At 48.3% G+C, this 16,178-nt stretch overlaps 3 protein-coding genes across 3 annotated transcripts; 2 read left to right on the top strand and 1 right to left on the bottom strand.

Annotated features, from left to right (window-relative positions):
- Positions 1-8,269: 8,269 nt before the first annotated feature.
- Positions 8,270-9,700, top strand: KD926_002497 (camp independent regulatory protein; the record flags this gene model as incomplete). Its single annotated transcript, XM_053094182.1, has 1 exon — positions 8,270-9,700. The coding sequence occupies one exon, from the start codon at positions 8,270-8,272 to the stop codon at positions 9,698-9,700; it is 1,431 nt and encodes a 476-aa protein (XP_052951051.1).
- Positions 9,701-11,432: 1,732 nt separating this feature from the next.
- On the bottom strand, positions 11,433-12,887 carry KD926_002496 (uncharacterized protein; the record flags this gene model as incomplete). The annotated part of the gene is made up of 2 exons (XM_053094181.1): positions 11,433-11,708; positions 11,781-12,887. 2 exons carry the CDS (start codon positions 12,885-12,887, stop codon positions 11,433-11,435), a joined length of 1,383 nt encoding a protein of 460 aa, XP_052951050.1.
- Positions 12,888-14,008: 1,121 nt separating this feature from the next.
- Positions 14,009-15,633, top strand: KD926_002495 (cardiolipin synthase; the record flags this gene model as incomplete). The annotated part of the gene is made up of 5 exons (XM_053094180.1): positions 14,009-14,205; positions 14,255-14,371; positions 14,506-14,828; positions 14,882-15,146; positions 15,501-15,633. 5 exons carry the CDS (start codon positions 14,009-14,011, stop codon positions 15,631-15,633), a joined length of 1,035 nt encoding a protein of 344 aa, XP_052951049.1.
- Positions 15,634-16,178: the final 545 nt, after the last annotated feature.

Raw genomic sequence — 16,178 nt, 5'->3', positions numbered from 1 at the left:
TAGTTTAGTAGGCGGTCCCTAAATAGGCCACTAAACCTTAATCGGGTGTTCCAAATTTCAATTACCTCCCACTGTAAGGTAGGTAGTCAGCAAAACTGCGAAGTTGAGCGAACGGAGCGTACAACGGGATCGTCTTTTCTCTCCCGATTGGGAAATTGCACCAAGTCCCCGACTATCGATTGGTTCGTCTTCTTCGACTCCTCCGTACACTCGTGGCCCAAAGCTGTTCCGACCAAGAGTCACGCTTCGCTTACTAGGTGGCTGTGAGTCGGTCCGGTGGTCAGCAGAATAGGGCAATCCACTGCGATGTTGATGCGTACGAGAAGGGGGGGGGAAGGGGAGGGGAAGAGGAACAGACATCGTACAATGCGTACGGACTACGGACTTTGAGGACCGTCCTATCGACTTGGAGTACGGAAGGATTCAAGTTAACGGTGGCGAGGAAGAAAGCAATAATCTCATGCATCTAAACCATCAGCTCCCTGTGACAAGCACCGGCCGTGCCTCAGATCGCCACTCTCCTTCCCCCCTTTCCCTGCACTTCTTCTCCGCAAAATCCAAATCGATCTCGAGCATCAAATCTGCCCTTTTTCCTTCTTCTGTCCCCTGCAGATCTCATAAAGTTCTGTCGCGAGTGCAGATCATCGACCTTGACCTGCCTATGTGGCAGAACCTTGTCCGAGGGTTAATCCCTGTCGCAACATGCCGTTCTCACTTGACCAGCAGAGTATGTAATATGTATGCAGTACCAATAAACGAGAGGCCCTTCCACAGTCCACATCCCACACCCTGGTTTTTGCAGCTGCATGCAATAGACGGGCCACGCCTTACGTCGATTCCATTCGGCAGAAATCAGGTTCCAAAAGAAAGTCAGATAGATTATAGCTTGTCCCTCGGTATACCTCCGTACTACATTGTCCGATACGAAAATTCAAGGTCGCTTGGCTGTCGAGCGACCCGGGCGTTTGGAAGACAAATTGGGATCTCTCTGCATGATGTGCCGCGTGTTATGAACATGATATCACCTGATAGGCTCTTCTTCTCGTTTACCGAGAGTGATTTGTGTCCCCTGGCAACAGTATGAGATTGGAGGAGGGAACTATTCACATACGTCGGCACCCTCGTAAGCTGCCTGCGCGCCCTACCGTGATCCGTTTGATGGCGTCTACTCCGTACTGCTTACACAGTAGGTAGACACCGCGGGTCATCTAAGGTGAGATCTCCTGCCCCCGGATCATCCTTCGATGCCCGTTAGACGGATTGACAGAAGTTAACTTTCCCAGCCCGGACAGTTCTTGCCATGGTGGAATTAAGTTTCGACAAGCACGCGCCAACTCGAGATCGTCTACTGTTCACCCACTTCGTCGGGACCTGCCAATTGGACTGGGGGCCATAAAAAAATGGAATGGTACGGAGTACTCCGTAGAATAAACTAAAAAATACAGGCAAGGATAAAAATAAACTGGACATAAGAAAAAAAGAAAAGGAAGGAAGAAAAAAAAATCACCTCGAAAATAAACAAACCTCGCTGAATAAGAAATGAAAGAGAAAAAAAAGAAAAAAAAGCCCAGTCACATGCACAATTGCCTGTCTGTCCGTCGAAATTTATCCCCGAACACAGTAAAAATACTCAGGAAAAACGGAGCCGGAGCCGGTTTGACCTGTCGCGTTTGGCCCCAAAACCTTGATTGACCAGGGATTGGAACGAATTTCGCCACTTCGACCGGAGGAGAAGAAGTCAATTCGGAGGAACCAGGACAAACCAGTACCCAGTTACTGTTAGTTGCCCATGGCCTGGATCTACGGAGGATCTCCCGCGAAGGTTTGGACGAAAGTTGTCCAATATAAGCTCGGAGAAGGGGCACCCCTGCACAGTTTGATTTTCTTAGTTAGTTAGTACGGAGTATGGTTGGATCTGATTTTTCTTTTATTTATTTTTTCCCTTCCCTTTTACTTTTGGCGTGAGTAATAGTAGTTAGAAAAAACAGCCCTAAGAAACTTTACTGAGCAAATTCAGTAGGTACTAGGTAGGTAGTGGTAGGCCCTTCTCGCGCTGGTTTTCTTTTCTTTTTCTTCCTGATCGAATTTGCGGGGAAACAATAACAATAACCTCTTTTTGTTCTTTTTGTTTTCTCCCTGAAAGTAAAAAAAATTAAATATTCTATATATAAATTATACTTCAACTTCTCTCCATCTTAGCCCCTAGGGTATAAAGTAGATATACTTCCCGCGGTGCCATCTTGATAAAACTTTCCTGGTTCTCATTTCATCCTTCATCAGGAGTCGAGTCTGCCATGATTATGAACATGATCCATCTGAATTCCGAATCGCGCCCTTCTGCACGGACCCCTCGAGCGGGTAAATTGTTAGCACTGGCCACCACTGGTCACCGTGGGGTGCGAGGGAGGGTGGGAGTCTGGGAGGGAGGGCGAGGAGAGAAAAAAAAAATAAAAAAAATAAAAACAAAAACAGTTGACTGAGAAAATCGAGGAAGGGAAAGAGAAAACCAGGACCGAAACCACTCGGCAGCTCCGATCATACCTCTACCTACCAATACCTTCGGTTTGAAAGATGGGAGGGAAATGACTACTTCGTACGGATTTCCTTCTTTTTCTTGTTCTATTTTCCAACACATTCATTCTTTTTCCCGCTTCGCAATCAACTTACATTCCACATTGGCATTCTGATCAACGGGACGGAAGACAGCGGAATGGGGTTGGGGGGAAAAAAATAAAAAAAAATAAAATGGAAAAGAAAAATGGGAGAAACGACCATGGCAAGCCAGGGAGTAATAATGCAGGCGCACAGTCCCCCTGTGCCGTCGGGCACCTGGTCGGTCGGTCGTAAATGTAAATGAATCAATGATCTCGTCTATCTACTCGTCACAGACCATCATTTGCGGTGTCACCGGTTGTTTGACTGACTAACGACTGCTTTTGTGGAAGGCTGATGAAGGCCCATTGATCATCCTGCTGTTCGTTCCTACGGATATCTGGGAGGAAGGGCTAAGGTCAGGTGTTAGTTACGGAGAACGGGTGATGGCGATGACGACGACGGTCTACCTACTTACTGACTGACTGGGCGACTTGATCAATCGCTAACTTGATATCAGTTTAGAAGGGCGAGATTATCTGACCTCTCCGTGTCTCTCACATACACTCAAACACACACTCTTCGTCCATCCATCTTAATTCTCCCTCTCTTCTCGTTCTGAATCCGCCTGCAAGTGGGCTTGACATGACATGACAAGTGCGAGACCGTCGAGCTCGGACCGCGTTTTGCCTGATCGGGGTTCCGGTCTTGAAATCCTACCAGACCAGAGAATCACAACAATGGCTCAACCACACTTCCACCAGCATGGAGTCGACCCATTCTCGTTCCCGCTCCAAGAATTCCCGATATCGAGGGGCGGGTGGACTCGATTCGACTGGAATGGATTGGACTACTAATTAGGACGCCGTAAGTGGATGAGGTACAGTAGGTAGGTATCTATCTGTTTACCAAGTCTCTACTGAGTACTTCTTTCTGGCTCTGGGCACCGTCACTTTCCCTGGAACCAATCCCCTCCTCTCCTTGGCCCCGCATTGCACTATGCAATAATCATAGCCATAATAATAACAGCCCGTGACTAACTAGTAGGGAGGTCTAAGGATTTAGATGCTCGTTAGGCGGCCGTGTTGACTCATGTCCACCTTTACCATCATTAGTCCTTATTATGTTCATTATAACTCTCGGCTGATGAATTACGATTAATCTAGGCGTACGGGATATACATAGCCTTAGATTAAAATTAAATTAAACTGTCATATCAAAATCTAAAGAGGGTATGGTAGATTGCAAACGCATGGACCAAGGTCTGAGGGATATATTGTATTATCATTACGAGTCCCTAGGTATGTATGGTAGCCTCTAGGCCGAAGAACTGGTATAGCGAATGACAAGGTCTCGGTTATCCAAGGATGATGGTTTGATCGACCAGGGACACGAAGGTGAGGCAATACTCCGTAGGGACATGAACGAGAATGAGAATGAGAATGAATAAATCAATGAATGGAATGAATAATAGTACGGAGTAGTAGTAATAATAATAGTAATACTCCGTAGTAATAATGAGAGCAGGAGGAGGAGGGATGGAACCTGGAACTGGGACTACTCCGTACAGGAATTTAGGGTGGTGCTGGGGCTGCCCGAGACCGATGACCGGTGCACATCATCTTTTTGCCGCCAGATTCTTTCCTCAGGGGCGGAGCCGTGGTTGGAGGACTCTAGAGTCTTGGGCTGGTTCCACCCCTGCAGGCAACCCCTCAATCAGTCATGTTCATCTTCATGTTCATATTCAAGACCGAGGCCAGGTCATGTTGGAATTAAATCAAGAGAAAGAGGGAGAAGGAGAGAGAGAGACGCTTGGACTTTCTAGGAGTTTGGAAATCGCCAGGCGGGTCCTGTAGCACGGAGTACGGTCGCTGTACGGGTCGGTGGCGTAGACGCGGAGCTGTGGTTCGGACGTACCTAGGAGGTATCGTGTTGACGCTGGACGCTGTGAATGTGAAGATGGAGCAATTTTTACCGATTAGGAATACTGGGATAAGATTGAGCTAAATTAAAGAGAGAAAAAAAGAAAAGTGGCAATCATGTTACGGAGTAAGACCTACGGAGTACGTTGAAAGAAAGAACCACTGCTGATGAGATCCAACGATATAGTTTCTGGAGCTTCTGAGATATGCTTCTCCATCTGTTGGGTGGAGAGTTAAAAATGTACGAAGTAAATGCTAGTCAGTGTTGCACTGTTTATACTCAATCAATCGAGCATGAATCAATTCTCGATTATTTGGCTATCCTCGCTCTCTTTTGTAGTAAGAATCCTCCTTCTCCTCCCTTTGATCCCTCGGCTCCCAAAAAAGGGCCTTTTCGCCAGTTCACCAACAACTAAAAGTGACCACACACAGCCCCCTCCTTCGCCGTTCCCTTTTTTGAATGCTTCTCAATAAGAAAGAAATAAAATAATAACGGAACTGCCAATAGAAAGACGCCCCCCACCTGAATGGTCGCGTCCCTGGAGACCCATGGCGCAGGGCCGATGACGATTCTACACGGCTCCGGTGGAAATACCTGCGCTAACTCAACGCCATGCGGATGTTGCTATCTGGAATTCTCGAGATCACTACGGAGTAGACTAATCCTGCCTTTTGCCTTATTATGCTTAGTATTGTTAGTGATCTGCTAGTTTGCTATAGCCCTCGCCTGCTGCCACGAGTTGTAGGGACCTGGGAAGTCAGTCCGTCTCCGTTCCATTCCACCCATGATCCATCCCCATCTCCAACATCAGGTGCCCTTCAACCTTCAAATTCAACCAATTTACTATACGGCGTATGGTATACAAATACTTACCGGGACGGTTCTTTCCTGAAGCCTCATAATCCCATCATCATTACTGTCGCCGTCGCCGTCGCCGTCACCATTACCCCTTCGTCCTCAGCATCGTCCAGCGACCTCTCCCTTTTCCCCCGCTTCTGACTCCCGCCTGTTCCTCCCTTTAAAGGATTCCACCGCGCCCACCTTGCGTTTTCTTCCTTTCCCCTCTGTAAACTCAATCTCTACTCTATCTCTACCTCCATCTCTTGGGTGCTAGTCACTAGTTTCCCCTGTCGATTTCCTCCAGGTTAAGCAACGCTCTCTTCCAAGCTGGACTTGTCGCGGGTCGATTATCGATGAAACTGCCCCTCTTCCCCCTCCTTTCTGGATTCAGTCAACTGCATACGTCGGATTCCTTGCACTCGTCGGCATCGTCCAGTGTTTTCTGAAAATCCCTGACAGAGTTCCAGAGAAACTTCCATCGAAGAAGAATAAGAAAACAAAAAAGACAACTATATCGAAGGAACGACTCGGAGAACCGAAGGGGGAAAAAACGCAAAAATAGAGAACGTCATTACTGCGATATTAAGGTTGGGTAGTTACCAGCATTTCCTAAACCCAGAAGAGCGAGAAAAGTGAAACGGGGTACCTGCTTCTGTCATCCCCACAGGCTCTCTTGGATTGATTCTTCTTTGGTAAGTCTGTTTCTATTGCCTATTTCTATATGAAGTTTGAAGTTTGTTTCGTTTATTTTGATTTGATTCCTTTTTGATTTCTTTTTTCTGGGACTTTCTTCCTTGGCCCGAGACTGGACAGCCCGTTCAGGTGGCCATGATTCAATCCTGCTGGGGTGGGCAAGAAAGAAACACAGAAAAGAAAAGAGAAAAAAAAAGTTGTGACGTTCCCCAGTCCCCCTAAAATGATCCGAAAATCGATGTTGCCTCCAGACCATTTTCAGCTTTCCAGTGGAATGCATGAATGAAATGATGGGTCCGCGATGGCCTCATGGATGGAGATCCACCGTCGAGTTCCGGCGTTGCCCTGCTCCTTGGAATCACTAGTTGCACCCACCCATCCCATCCCATCCTCATTTTCTGCCGCCGGGCCCTCTGCTCGGGCCTGCCATCCTGGGTCGCCCCGCCCACGCCGGTCACTCTTCACGGTCTGGCTTTGGCCTTGGGACTTGGGTCGGGTCGTGTCTCGCGCTCTTGTCTCTGTCGCTGTCACCCGTCGCTGGCTGTCTTGTCTGTGTCTGTGTCTGTGTCTGTGTCCATCGCCCTTTTCCCTGCAACCCGCACTCCCTGCCCGGCTTCTGGCCTAGCTGGAACCTGCCTTTTCGCCCATTCATCGTCGTCCACTTCCTTTTTAATTTTTTTTTTTTTTTTTTTTTTATTTCTTCTCTCTCTCGCTCTCTTTCTTTTTTTGCCCTGGGGGGGAAAATTGAAAAATCCATTATTAAAATAATAATAATAATAATTAATCTGCTCCTCGATCATCATCATCATCATCAGGAAAGGGGCTTACTATTATTATTATTATCATTTTATGTGGATTTTCTTTTCCCCTTCCCTCCTCCCCCCAAAACGAAGTTCGTGCACTTTGAAGCATATCATTTTGGAGGAAAGGGTAAAAAGAAAATACAAGAGCAAAGAGAATTAAAGAAAAAAATAAAAATGAAAAAAACAGCGCTTACAAATTACAATACCTACCTTACTTTTTCAGAAAAGCAACCCTGCAGGAGTTGAAGCTTCCTAATTTATTATTATTATTCACCTTTTTTTCTTTTCTTTTCTTTTTCTCTTTTTTTTCCTAATCTTTTTTATTATTATTATTCCTTGGGCCCTTTCTCCTTCTGGTTGACGTTTAATATCTTTTCCATTTCCATTCCCATCTCCATCTCCATCGTGTTTCATTCCTTTGATCTCTGTCTTTCCTCCCACCTCGTATGGCACTGGTGGCTGTTGTCAATCCTAGTGTGGATAAATCGGCTTACATTCCTCCTCCGAAACAGGCACCGAACAGCTCATCGTAAGCTGAGCTGGTCTCTCTCTCTCTTTCCCTGTGTCTTTCCATCTTGGATTGTGAACTTGATTGATTGACTTCTTGTCTTGCTTCTTTTTTTTTTTTTTTTTTCTTTTTTCTTTTTTCTTTTCTTTTTTCTTTTCTTTTTTTTTTTTCTATACCAGATACCTGGTTCCAACAATCGGGCCTTCTGCTCGTCAGTCTGTCTGGGAATTACCGCAGCTTTCCTTTGGTTGAGGTGTCTAGTCAACCCAATAACCCATACGATCCGATCGCTATCCGTGGAACTAGAGCTCCAGTCGACCCAGCTTTTCACTAGGGCCAGGCGATTCTCTCTCCAGATCCAACCTGTCCCTCAACGAAGATTTGAGAAAGAACGGGCCCGTGCTTGCCTGTCGATCCGGGCGCCCAAGACTGGGTAATCTTAAACTCTTGACGACGGGGGTTTAAACTCCCACCATCGACCCTGTCCTTTGGTTCACTCCCTCCGTGAGCTTTTCCTCAACCTGTCATCCTCTCGTCTCTACCCTCGGGAGGCTCCCTCTTTCCTGTGAGGTTATTTGCCTCCCCCTCCCTGCTTCTTATTTTCTTTTCTTTAATCCTTGCATCGTCTCCGTTGCCAGTTTGATTTTCCATTCGCGAATTTCTTCTCTGTTGGTTCTCACGTTCTGGGCGGCTGCGACTACTTTGTTTCTGCTTATCCCCTCTCGTCCGCCTGCACACGTGCGATTTTCTTCCCTGGCCCCTGGGTGTTGGCCTTAAATCGGCGTGTCTTAAGTAGCCGCGTTGCTGGGAAACCTTGATCAGCGACGGTGTTAACTCTGATTGCTTTTACCTCTCCGACCCCTTTCGACTAAAGTTCGAACCCCCAAATCAAAATCAATTTCCTTCCACGATGGTCAACGGCACGACGACGACGTTGGAGCCGACGTATTATGGCTACGTCGCAACGACGCAGGACGCGCTGATCTTGTTCGAGGCTTGTTTGACCGGCGTTCTGCACCATGTGCCCCGTCGGCCTCATGATCGAGAACGCGCCAGCCTGGTTCGCAGTGGTACCGTCTTCATCTACGAGGAGAACTCGTCGGGCATCAAGCGATGGACGGACGGAGTGACCTGGAGTCCCAGTCGAATCCTAGGCAATTTCCTCGTCTACCGAGAGCTCGAAAAACCCTTTCCGCCTGGCGAGAAGAAGCGCGCGATGAAGAAAGCTAATCGACGCCCCGTACCCTCAACGAGACCAGGAGAGCCCTATCCACGACATGAGAGCAACGCGCAAGCCTACTCTCCCGCCCCGACGACGGGCTCGTTTGGGGAACGCACGCAGCAGAGTGACATGGAACGCGCATTGGTCGGCTCTCTGGTAGACTCATACGGCTTCAAGGACTCCGGTTTGGTGAAAAAGACGATGAGCGTGACCGTTTCGGGGGTGACTCATCACTTGGTTTCATATTACAGCGTGGAGGATGTGATGCGAGGGAATTTGAACCCGCCGTCGATGTGCAATGACTTACGCTATATTCGACCTCGTATGGAGCTGACTCAAAAGCAAAGCTTTCGGGCTCCGATCGACGATCTGGAAACGGGAACGCTGGAGAATCCGAACGATCCGTCTCATGCTGCTTTATATGGGTATCGTCCTCAGCTGGTGGCGCCAGGATACAGCATCCCAAACCCTCACCCAGAATTTTACATGCACCCAGCATCGTACACTGCCACCCATCCACCACAGTCGGCACCTATCACTGGATATTCAATGGTAGGATCGGTCCCCGGGGTACAGGCTCCCAATTCGTACCTCCCCACGCCCACCCTCCCTACCCAGATTCCGCATAAGCCGGACGACTACCCGCACTTCCGGGCTCCGGCGCCATATGGCACTGGATTCGATGCCCTGGGCCAGAATTCGCTATCTTCATCGATTCCTTCAGCGCTCAACACGGCCATGTCGAACTCTTTGAGTGACCGGAATCGCTCGCAGTCGGATCACAGCCCATCGGCCTACCGATCCTCTATTTCTTCTCGGAGCGTTGCAACCGATGCAACATCGCCAATCGATCCTTCGACTCCTGCCACCTATTCACGCGGCGGTAGTTTCAGTCTGGCAGGTCAATTGGATGCCTCGTCTCATCCGTCCTTAGATCAGCGCAGCATGGCCGCGTTTGACCCCAGCATCCCTCGTCGGGAGTCGAACCCAATCCCCAATCCTTATTACGGCACGAGTGACCGGAGTCAGTATTACATGAGCACCACAGCTCCGGCGGCTCATGCTCCTTATCCGGTCCCTGCCTGGACTACGGCTGCTCCGGCTCAGCCACAAGTATAAAATACCCTTTTCATATCTTTTCTTTGTCTCCTTCTTTCTCTCTTTTCGTTTCATTCGACTCGCTCGTTTACTTCACTTCTTTTCTCACATACGTTTTCAATCTTCGGAAGGGCGGCAATACGGGAAATAGACTATACATACATTCTGCGGATGATTATTCGATGAAATCTTGCTCTTAGAGGAGATGTTGGCGGCTTTCTCTGTTTGTTGCAACACGACTTTCTTTTGTGTTCCCAACGATGATACGATAAACCCCCAACATCTATTCCCCTGCAGTCGTCCTTTTTTCACCTTTTTTTACCTTTTTTTTTTTTTTTTTTTTTTTTTTTTCCTTTTTCTTCCTTATCTCTATTCTATTCCGTTTTTCTCATGGGAACGATTTTTCTTTCTTTCGTGCGTGTCGCTTTAATGTGATTATGAGCAATGGGTCGGTTTGGGTGGCACGGTCTGGGGCGGCTATCTGATTTATTTTTATCGCTATCGTTATTGTTTTGCTTTTTGCTTTTCAGTCTGCAATCTTCATATCCTACGTTTGTTAAATAAGGGAGGAAAGCCGTGGACTTTGGTCTGGGATACCCATCAGGAAAGTTGATGTCGTTTAGGCCCATCGGCCTTGGTTTGATGCAAATTCTATGGTCCGTTTGTTTTTTTTTTTTTTTTTTTTTCATATTGCTTGCTCTCTCTCTGTGTGTGGGTCTTTCTTACTTGCGTTGCTTTGCTTCCTGTCCCTCTTCATTTCATTCGTTCTATTACCACTCTCTTCGGCTCAGGTTTATGCGTCCTATTACTATTATCTTGTTTTCAGCGAGGGAGCCGGTCACAAGGTATCCTTTCACCTGGCTGGTATTGGTAGTTTCGCTAGTTCGACAGCAAGCAATTTCTACCTACATGATCGGAATTCATTAGTTGTTTGGTATTGTATCTTCATGCGACCGGTGTAATACATTTTTTCTTGGTTTCTTCTATTCTATGATCTTTCTATCTGTTAGATGTCACCGTAACTTGTAGGATCAATCCGTTGGGGTTGGGGTTGTGGTGGAGTTTTGATGAATACTACCTTACCTACTTTACCCACAGGGAGAAGGGAAGAACTTGTAGGTATAATTGTCATAGATAGATAGATACATAAGCCTACATTCATCTAGATCTCTCAGATACTATCCTTACATACATACTACATAGTAAGTACTAAGTATGTACGGAGTATGCACATCTGAGGAATGTCGATGATGTCGATGGAGGATGCAGATCATTATTCGGGAGGTGGAGTTGACCGATCCTGACCGATCCCCGGTTTTTTCCGAGATCTCGGTGGCGGATGGACGGAGTAGATGGGGTTGGGTCCACTGCGGTGATCTCAGATCTACAGTATGCATTTATCATTATTATTCTCGTACATTGTTCATCATGATCATGAATGAATGAATGTGTCTCGATTGAATTCTTAGCTAATCATGGCTAAAATACAGCAGTTTAAGTAGAAGTAGAAGTAAAGGGTGGAGGATGGGTGTGTTGGTGTGAGGTGAGGGTTAGGTCAATCTAGGTAGGTAGGTAGGCAGGTAGGTAGGTACTCGTATGTCTGTGATTCATGTTCGAGGGAAGTACTTGGAGAGAATGAAAGTGTTTGGTGGTGGTGTCTCTCAAGATATGTCTGTTTGTGTGTCTCGTAGCGAGGTAATAGAGGGAGAATTTTTTTGATGTCAAAACCGAGGCCCGGCCTTGATAGAATGGGTTAATTGCTCTCTTTATCAGAATCGCTATTCACATTCTCCTTGTCTAGTAGAACTCGTATCGATATCGACCCCGAGTCAAATCCTGGTACCATCGGCACGACGGCCTGGTTTGCCGGTATCGTGTTGGGAAATGCAGCGGCTAAGGGTAATTGGCCTGCATCGACGGAGAGAGGACGCCAAGTAGGCCCTCGCACTGGCTCGACTAGGCTAAAGTCTCGCGTGACGTCGCGCCGGATCTCATTGTCATCTTGGGTTAGTCCTCCGTCTGCGGCAATCTATTCCCGGGACGTTAGGAGCATGCTCTGTATCATTGAAGGCTAGAGGGGAGGAGTGTTCTGTTGACTTACCATGGAAGAGACCTTCCGACCAGGCATGTGCACGTAATCATCGAAAGAGCTTTCTAAGGTCGCGAAATTGAATCCTTTCGAGGACGTGATAGGTTCGAACCGCTGGCCCACTTGGACTCGGAAGTCGAGCGGCCGTCGGGGCACGGGCTGATACTTGGGAATGTCTAACCACCAGCTGGGATAGGTCCAGTAGCCGAATTGCAGTACCGGTTCGATGTCGAGGGCGAATCGCACGCGGCTTTCGGCGCGCGGTTTCTGGATCAACATAGCGAACGTGAACTCCCGCGGCAGGCCCGACCGCTGTAGATTGTTTTCTTCGAGCGTCCAGACGATCTCACCGGCCTCGACGTCGAATTTGTGTCCGCGTGGACTTTTCAGCGATCGAACCGACCCTTGGATGCGCATCATCTCGTACCGTCGATATCGACCGTTTATACCCCCAGACGGCGACAAGCTGGCCATCAGTGGTAGTTGGGCGACTCCTATCGACCCCGCGAGACTGTAGTTCCATTGCAGAGTTTCCGGCGACATGGCGCCGTAGAGGAGATGCGGCGCGTGCTTGAGGAAGCGCGGATTTCGCGGGCGCGAGGGAATCCGCTGGCTGCGCGAGGTGCCGGAGCGTCTTCTGGTCGGAGGCGCGGAGGACGACGAGGGTTTGTCGCGGTTGCTCTGGACCGAAGCGCGGATGGTGGCTGCTTTAAAGCGATGCGTCATGGTGTTGGGTGAATGAAAGACGAAATGTATGCCGAGGAAGTCAACGTGGTCGGAGTCCTGATCCGAAACGGCGGAGCTAGAGTAAAAGCCATGCTGCAGGCGCTGCACATGGGCGGTGATGTAGGCATCGCCGGGTAGTCGACGCTCATAGATACAAGCTTGGTTGATCAAAAGGCGAGGGTTGGCGATATTGGGGTCTGCAATCACCTCCGAGTTGCCGGGCGACGTGCTCGATCTTCTGGAGGATGGAGGATCCGGTGGGAGTGGAGCGGGAACCCTCACTGGAGGTGCAACCGTCGGGCGATCGATTGTCACCATGGCCATGGTGCGTCTCTTAGGGACAGGGGCAGGCAAGGACTCGGTGCTGTCGCTATCATCCGGCGTAGTTCCCATAGCGGCGCTGTTAACAAGAACTGCATCCTATATTGGATCGAGAGCGAGGAGATTGACGAAATCCATTGCGTGAGATTGTGTTAGGGAAACCATCACTTATGGGAGGAGGTTCTTTGATGACGACAACAATTGGGGGACATCTGCTCTTCTTATCAGGTGAGACGAGCCGCTCGGAGTCAGATGAGTGTGGCAGTCGTAGTATGAATGGAAGCACCGCCGATCTGGTGAATCGAGATGTCATCTGCGCTTGTCTACTGCATTTTTCCCACGGTTCTCTCATTTGTCGGCTTTCATGATTGTTCCCCTTCTCTCGATGGCTGATGATAGGCACTCGTTGTAGTTTTCTGACCTGGAGTGTGATGCTAGTAGTAGTCATAGTCCCGATCATTCGCATTAGTGAAGTGGGGAAAGCATAGCATGAAGGTGAAACTGTCTAGATCCTGCTCTAGATCCTGCGACGATATTCCCTGGAGATACATCATTCTCCGCGTGTGTGGCTGGGGTGGTCATTATGCTTATTTATAGTTGAATCGAATGATTCCTGGGAGGAGAGAGCATTCATGGCTGGCCTGACAGAACAGGCAACCACGGCGCCGCATGTGACCGGGGGAGATGACAGACACGTGACTGTATCGGGGAGAATGATGTTCCGAACGCGCCCTCCCCGAATCACGGGGTCTCGATTGGTCGGTTCATCTTCTTCTCTTCTACATACTTCGTCCTCGTCGCTTCGGCCACTCGTCGGGCGCAATTGCATTCCTCTGTGGAAGGCAGTTGCCTGGCTCGTCTTTGAATCACGTCGTTTCTCAATTGAAAGTTCTTTGCAATCGGATATATCCCGAAGCGGAGAATTTGAGCACCTCGGTTGTATTGATCATCTACGGCACTTGAGGATAGCTTGAACCTTGATCGATTCATCTTTTCTCATTATCTGAGTTGATGGTCCAGGGAGGGCAGAAAATTCATTTAGGTCACTCTACCTGATTCCCTTCTCAGGATCTTGCGAGCGGTCCATGGAATGAACTAGTACACCTCACACTACCCTTATTCGCTTTTTCTATCAGCATCACCATAAGCTAGTCCGTTTATTCCACTCTATCCCAAAGTGTTGAAGACCCACCATGGCTGCAAAACCGTTCCTTCTCGCGCCTATACGCGCATCCGGACAATATGGTCCCCGCCTATTCAATGGCATCAAATCCATCCCCACTGCCCATGGCTCTGCCGCGCGGACAGTCTGGCAGGGGGTTCGGCCAAGGGAGCCCTGCTACTCTTCGATATTTACGTCGGCGAGGCACTCGCGCTCCCTACAATACCGGTAGGACTTTTCCATTTTGCCAACCAGAATAATATTGACCGGTTTCCAGACCAACGGCAATGAAATCATTGACCTGTACCGGGGCATCCCAATGGGCACAAGCATTTCATCAGCAGAAGACGCTGTTGGAGGGGAAGAAAGAATCGGGTCAACTGACGTCTGATGGGTAGGTCTTCAGGCTCCTCGTTTCCTCTTAATGTCGACTGTTTAGTACATGTGCATTATATAATGTACAACCCATGCGAAATCATCTTCGGTATGCGAGTCGATATTCCGAGATTCAAAACTGATCTGGCTCAGCTCTAAGTCCGACTCCAAGAAGTCGCCAATTCTCTCCCGGATACCTCGTCCCACCACTCATGAGAACATTTACACCGTGCCCAACATTCTCACCTTCTCTCGCTTGGTCGCTGCACCTCTAGTAGGTTACTTCCTGGTGCACGACCACCATGCAGCAGCGCTGGGACTCTTTGCGTATGCTGGTATCACGGACCTGGTTGATGGTTATATTGCACGACGCTATAACCTCCAAACGGTAGTTGGCACGATCATCGATCCGATGGCCGACAAGCTACTGATGACCATCGGTGTTGCTTGTTTGGCGGTCAATGGATCCATCCCCGGTGCGTTGCGTCCGTCTACCCATCTCTGTGCTATGCTAACGGGGACTCCCTAGTTTGGCTTGCTGTCATCATCCTTGGCCGAGATATTGGTCTTGCCATATCCGCTATCTATTATCGCTGGATCTCTCTCCCGCCGCCCAAGACTATGGCCCGCTACTGGGATTTCTCTCTGCCATCTGCAGAAGTGAAGCCTACGGCAGTCTCAAAGGTCAACACAGCTCTGCAGCTTCTGCTCGTTGGAAGTGCCATCGCCATGCCTGTGGTTCCCGAGGCTTTCCTTGATGCATGGCACCTGAAGGAGGCAATGACCGCATTCCAGTAAGTACAATGTCTCATGATGCGCCAGCTTTATATCAGCATATTCGTGTCCCTCCCTTCCCCCTTTGGCGTGGTCTGCCATTTTAGCAAGGACCGTAAATGTGCAGGCGGGCGGTATGGTCCACTGTTTACCCGCTCTAAGTACATACGACCACAGGGTGTGGAGAACAGGGCTTCCCGTCCGCTCAGCCGTACTTAAGCCACACGCCGGCAGGTTAGTAGTTGGGTGGGTGACCACCAGCGAATCCCTGCTGTTGTATGTTTTTGTTTTCTTTTTTTCTGCTCACCACATATTGTCTTCTTCGTCGCCTTTACATTTGCACCCCCAAATGTCTGACTGACAACCCAATTTAGGTACCTCGTCGCAGGAACCACCCTCTGGTCCGGCCTGAGCTACGTCTTCTCCAGGAACGCGGTGAAAATCCTCACGAAGGAGGAAATTCAGAAGCGCATTGCCAGGGCCAGCGCAAACAAAAAGTCTTCGTAGATTATCGAATTCGAGTCCGAGCTGTATAGTACCTTGTGTATTGTATGTATATAGATAGCCGTGGCATACCTGCATACCTACCTTCCTACCTTAGCATCATAATGGATGGTTGTCAAATTAATTCAGGCGAGCACAATCTTTCTTTGTTCAATTATCTTTCTAGGATGTGTTTACTCTCTTGGAATATGTGAATTGTGAAATGTAATCATTTGAGATTGTTAAATATTTCTACTCCTTATTTGCTGATATACATAAATACATAAAAAATACCGACGGGAGATTCGACATCGTATAAATGATGGTATAACATGTCCAGTGTAAACAACGATAAAAACCGAAGAATATACATGATTAGCATGATATGAATCTGGTCATCGAATTGACGACCCTGCTGATTTTGTTCCCTTTCCTTCCATAATGCGCCGTGAGCTGTTCCTCTCGCTGGTTTAAATCTCACAAAAACCAAAAAAAAAAAAAAAAAAAAAGATGCCTGAATCAAGATGATTAAATATTGTACAATTTCGCCGTTGAATGCATGGGTATTA

Source organism: Aspergillus affinis (genome assembly GCF_023601865.1).
Source record: "Aspergillus affinis strain CMG 70 chromosome Unknown NODE_152_length_75319_cov_84_706879, whole genome shotgun sequence".
Taxonomy (NCBI): domain Eukaryota; kingdom Fungi; phylum Ascomycota; class Eurotiomycetes; order Eurotiales; family Aspergillaceae; genus Aspergillus; species Aspergillus affinis.
The sequence above is the reverse complement of the archived record's forward strand: the minus strand, read 5'-3'. Positions and strand labels throughout refer to the sequence as shown.